The 3,990-nt window shown below is 46.4% G+C and overlaps 1 protein-coding gene across 1 annotated transcript; it reads left to right on the top strand.

Moving 5' to 3' along the window:
• The first annotated feature begins 87 nt into the window (after window positions 1–87).
• LOC134641826 (lysophosphatidic acid receptor 6-like) lies at window positions 88–3,436 on the top strand. The gene is made up of 3 exons (XM_063494429.1): window positions 88–1,320; window positions 2,610–2,930; window positions 3,093–3,436. Exons 1-3 carry the CDS (start codon window positions 1,253–1,255, stop codon window positions 3,361–3,363), a joined length of 660 nt encoding a protein of 219 aa, XP_063350499.1. The 5' UTR covers window positions 88–1,252; the 3' UTR covers window positions 3,364–3,436.
• The last annotated feature ends 554 nt before the right edge of the window (window positions 3,437–3,990 follow it).

Here is a 3,990-nt window from a genome sequence, read left to right as displayed (position 1 = left end):
GCGTTCTTCCACGCCGCTCGCTCTCTGAGCGCCTCACAGCGGTGGCGAGCTGTTCTTGTTCCTGAGCCCAGGTCGTCTCGTTTTACATCTCGATGTTTCCTGTGAAGCGTTCTTCACATTAAGGAGCCAAACATTCTTGCTGGAAGCAGGGCTCTCAAAATTTCAAAATCCCTGGTTGCCCTTCGGCGGGCACGCTTCAGTTTTTGGTAGAGATTATTTTTATTGTATAATATTGTAAAGCAAACAAAACATCAATCAAAAAATTGTTAAAACAGAAATTACAACATCCATCCATTTGCTTCCACTTCTCCTTTTCAGGGTCGGGGGGGCGCTGGAGCCTATCCCAGCTGTCATAGGGCGAGAGGCGGGGTCCACCCTGGACAGGTCGCCAGTCTGTCAGGGCTAACACACAGAGACAACCATTCTCACCTATGGGCAATTTAGACTAATCAATTAACCTATCCCTGCATGAAATTACAACAACTGTATAAAAATTATAACCGTCAACTCAAATATTTGGTTGTAATTGAACAGAAATTTCTATGAACTGTGTAGAACATGAATCAGTCCGTCAGACTCTGAATCTGACGTTTCCACTGAAGTCACGGAAGAGAAAATCCCACTCGACGTTGAGGCCGTAGCATCTCCTTCATCAGCGTTTTCTCCGCCTCCATTTCACTGCTCTTTGTTCTTGTCGGGGTTTTATGATCCAGGTGTCTTGAACCTTTTCCAGAAAACATCCAGAAACAAATCGACGTGTCAGAGCAAAAAGATTCGGCTAGCTCTAATATGTGTCCCACAGTGGATTGTTATGATGCAGGGTATCCTGTTTCAGTCTCCCAGCTATTCCATCATCACTGCAGCACCATCAAAATCTGCACACACTCTCTGTCCACGTGTCTTCTCTGGTGTTCGCTGCTTCATCAATAGCCTCTAAAATATCTGCAGCATTTGCACTCCTGACTGGCTGACACTTGATCATGTATGTGGACATTACATGCTGTGATGTCAGCAGCGTCCTTACAACATAACGCAGTACGTCACGTTTAATTTCAACCATTACAAAGAAAGTGGCTGACCAGGAGGAAGTGTGAACAGGAAGTGGTGTTCAGCAGTCTGTAGGACTTGATCCTCTGTGATACATTCATGAATTATCTGAGGCTGGATTAATTAAAAATGAAGCACATATGCAGCAATATATGACTGCGTCCATGCAATAAGAGACCAGACAAACACGGCTGTGTGTGGGTCCATGTCTTTTTCCTCTGCCATCAGGGTTCGAGTGCAGCTGAGGAAAAGAAGAAAGGGCCAACACAGGAGGTGAGTTTTTTTAAAGATCGCAGCTTATCAGAGAATAAAGTGACGTTTGTCCGTCTCATGTCTTTGTCTCACATGGAAACAGTGAAGACAGGAAATGTGTCCTCTGTGCTGTTACACCATATGAAACTGGTTTCACTGCTCTCTGCTGATCAGACACGGGAGTCCTGCAGGCTTCTCGTTTGTTGGACTTCATGATCCATTTGATACTTTTTTAAGACTAAGTTGAGATGCAGCTAATAACAGAAAGTGAGTCCCTCCATGCAGCAGCCTCCGGGACTCAAACAGCTCCCACACAGCAGCATTATTTACCCATCCGCATCAACGCTGCGTGTAACTTCGTAATTGGAAGCATTCGTCCTGGCAGCAGGGTAAGGTGACACGTACATGTCACGTGTTACGGATCACACGTCTCTGTATCTTTGTTTTTCCTCCATGGATGATCCAAGTAATCTGGGCTGGGGAAAAAACAACACTTCAGTCCTGCAGTGCTACCAGCCGTCGTGATGGAGCAGTCTTTTGCCTGCAAGCGTAGTGAGCCGGTCTGTGTGAAGAGACCGAACAGTTTGTGTATCAGGCTGCAAACATCTGAGACTGACTCACTGCTGCCTCTGCTGGGCAGAAGCAGAGGCAGCAATATAACATAGCTAACATTAACAGTGCAGTGAATCCTGCTTGTGCCGTGATATTCAGGACTGCAAACCGAGCAGCATCACTGACTTTCAGCTTGTTGTGTTTGTGGATATATGACTGACTTTAATTATCCATAAAATCATCACATTCTCTGTAAGATTAAGGTCGACTATTGAACGGCGTATATTTGAAAGTAAAGGCTTTAAAACCAAGTTAGTGCAAACATCACTAATGTCACATAACTTTGCCGACATGTGGCCAAAAGAAATGTTTTAATGTTCTCCATTATTCAACATTTGCACATAAATAAGTGACATCATATTCAGTACTTACTTTTAAAAGTTCAGCCATCTGCTGTTTTTTTTTCCTGCAAAATTATCCACACCCACCGCCGCGCTATGAAGTCTGGGATATGTTGGGCCACGAAGTCTACACCGCCAAATCCTTCAAATTCAGGGAAATGAAGGACGCATTTGAGGGCCGCATTTCGAGCAGCCTTTGAATTGGGACAGCCTTCGTTGCGTCGCTGTGACGTAATCGGCCTTAAAATGCGGCCTTTAAGGCTGCAGACCCTGAATTGGGACACAGCCTGTTTGTTCCGTTTGCTAGTCTGCCTGTTTAGTTTATTGGTGTTTTCAGTTTAGTTATTTTATGTTCAGCAATGAAGCTGTTGTGACTGCACTATTGTGCCTCCTGGAGTCTGCACACTGGGTCCTCTTCTCCTGCTGCACACATCCCATGACAACCGTGAAGTTTTACTTCTGTCGAGCTCAGCAGCAGAAACCCAGCAGCCTGACGGTCTACCTGAAGAACCTGACAGCTGCTGACTTCCTGCTCTGCCTCAGCCTTCCCCTCCGTATCACCAGCTACACCAGCAGCTCCATCACCATCCACCAACTCCACTGCAGCATTGGAATCCCTGTGCTATACTTTAACATGTACTCCAGCATCCTGTTCATGGGGTACATTGCTGCTAACAGGTAGAAAACCTTTGTTGATTTCAGGCTGTAGTTCATAAGAATATTAAAAGCTTAATAAACATGAATCTTGTTCTCTTCTTGACGGCTTCTGCAGATGAGAACAGGAACTGCTGTGATTGATTAGTAAAGTTATCTACTGCCTCCTTCCTCTGGTCTCTCCAGGTATCTGAAGATCATCCATCCATCAGGAACTCACATGATGCAGACAGTACGAGCTGCAAAAATCATCTCCGGGGTCACCTGGGCTTGTCTCCTGGCCCCAACAATCAGCTTCATCACCACATTTTTCATCACCCAAAAGCCTCAGACCTCTGACCTCAGACGCTGTGACTCGGTCTTCAGTGCATCTGCCAGCCTGCTCGGAAAGGTCATCCACACCTGTTTGGGGATCATCTTCCTGGTGGTCCTAATATCCTTGATCTTCAGACTGTGATCAGCTGACCTGCTGCTCTTTGTGGATTCACACAACTGAATTCAACCAGATGTAAACAGATGTTTCATGAGTTTCCCTGCCTGATTTCCATTCCCTACATTGATAGTAGGGTTAGGGGAGGCAGTTGAGATGGCTCGACTAGGACGCCTCCTGGGTGAGGTGTTCCTAGTATGTCCCAGTGGGAGAAGGCCCCGGGGCAGACCCAGGACACGCTGGTGAGCGTACATCTCTCGGCTGGCCTGGGAACGGCTCGGTGTTCCCCAGAGAGAGGGAGGTCTGTGCTTCTCTGCTTAGGCTCCTCCCCCTGCGACCAGGCCCCAGATAAGCAGAAGAAAATAGATGGATGGACTCTGGCAGTAATACTGTTTATACGGTGTTTATCCTCGACTGAACACTGTTAGTATGAAGGCTGAATTTAGTGCATTAATCTAAGAGTCATTGGTTGAAACACAAATGAATGTACTACAACATCCAGGGAGTGGACATTGAGATAGTGGACTCTTATAGGTACCTGGGTGTTCACCTGAATAATAAACTGGACTGGAGCCACAACACTGATGCTGTTTACAGGAAGGGTCAGAGCAGACTCTACCTGCTGAGGCGGCTGAGGTCATTTGGAGTCCAGGG

The sequence above is a fragment of the Pelmatolapia mariae genome, linkage group LG14 (assembly GCF_036321145.2).
Source record: "Pelmatolapia mariae isolate MD_Pm_ZW linkage group LG14, Pm_UMD_F_2, whole genome shotgun sequence".
Classification (NCBI taxonomy): domain Eukaryota; kingdom Metazoa; phylum Chordata; class Actinopteri; order Cichliformes; family Cichlidae; genus Pelmatolapia; species Pelmatolapia mariae.
This window is presented reverse-complemented; position numbering and strand designations above follow the sequence as displayed.

What these genes read in the sequence shown, in the direction of transcription:
- LOC134641826 (XM_063494429.1), top strand. Translation starts at nt 1,253, where the DNA reads ATGTCTTTTTCCTCTGCCATCAGGGTTCGAGTGCAGCTGAGGAAAAGA. An exon ending in AGAAAGGGCCAACACAGGAG is followed by an intron (nt 1,321 to 2,609) that starts GTGAGTTTTTTT and finishes TTTTATGTTCAG; the next exon opens with CAATGAAGCTGTTGTGACTG. An exon ending in GGGTACATTGCTGCTAACAG is followed by an intron (nt 2,931 to 3,092) that starts GTAGAAAACCTT and finishes TGGTCTCTCCAG; the next exon opens with GTATCTGAAGATCATCCATC.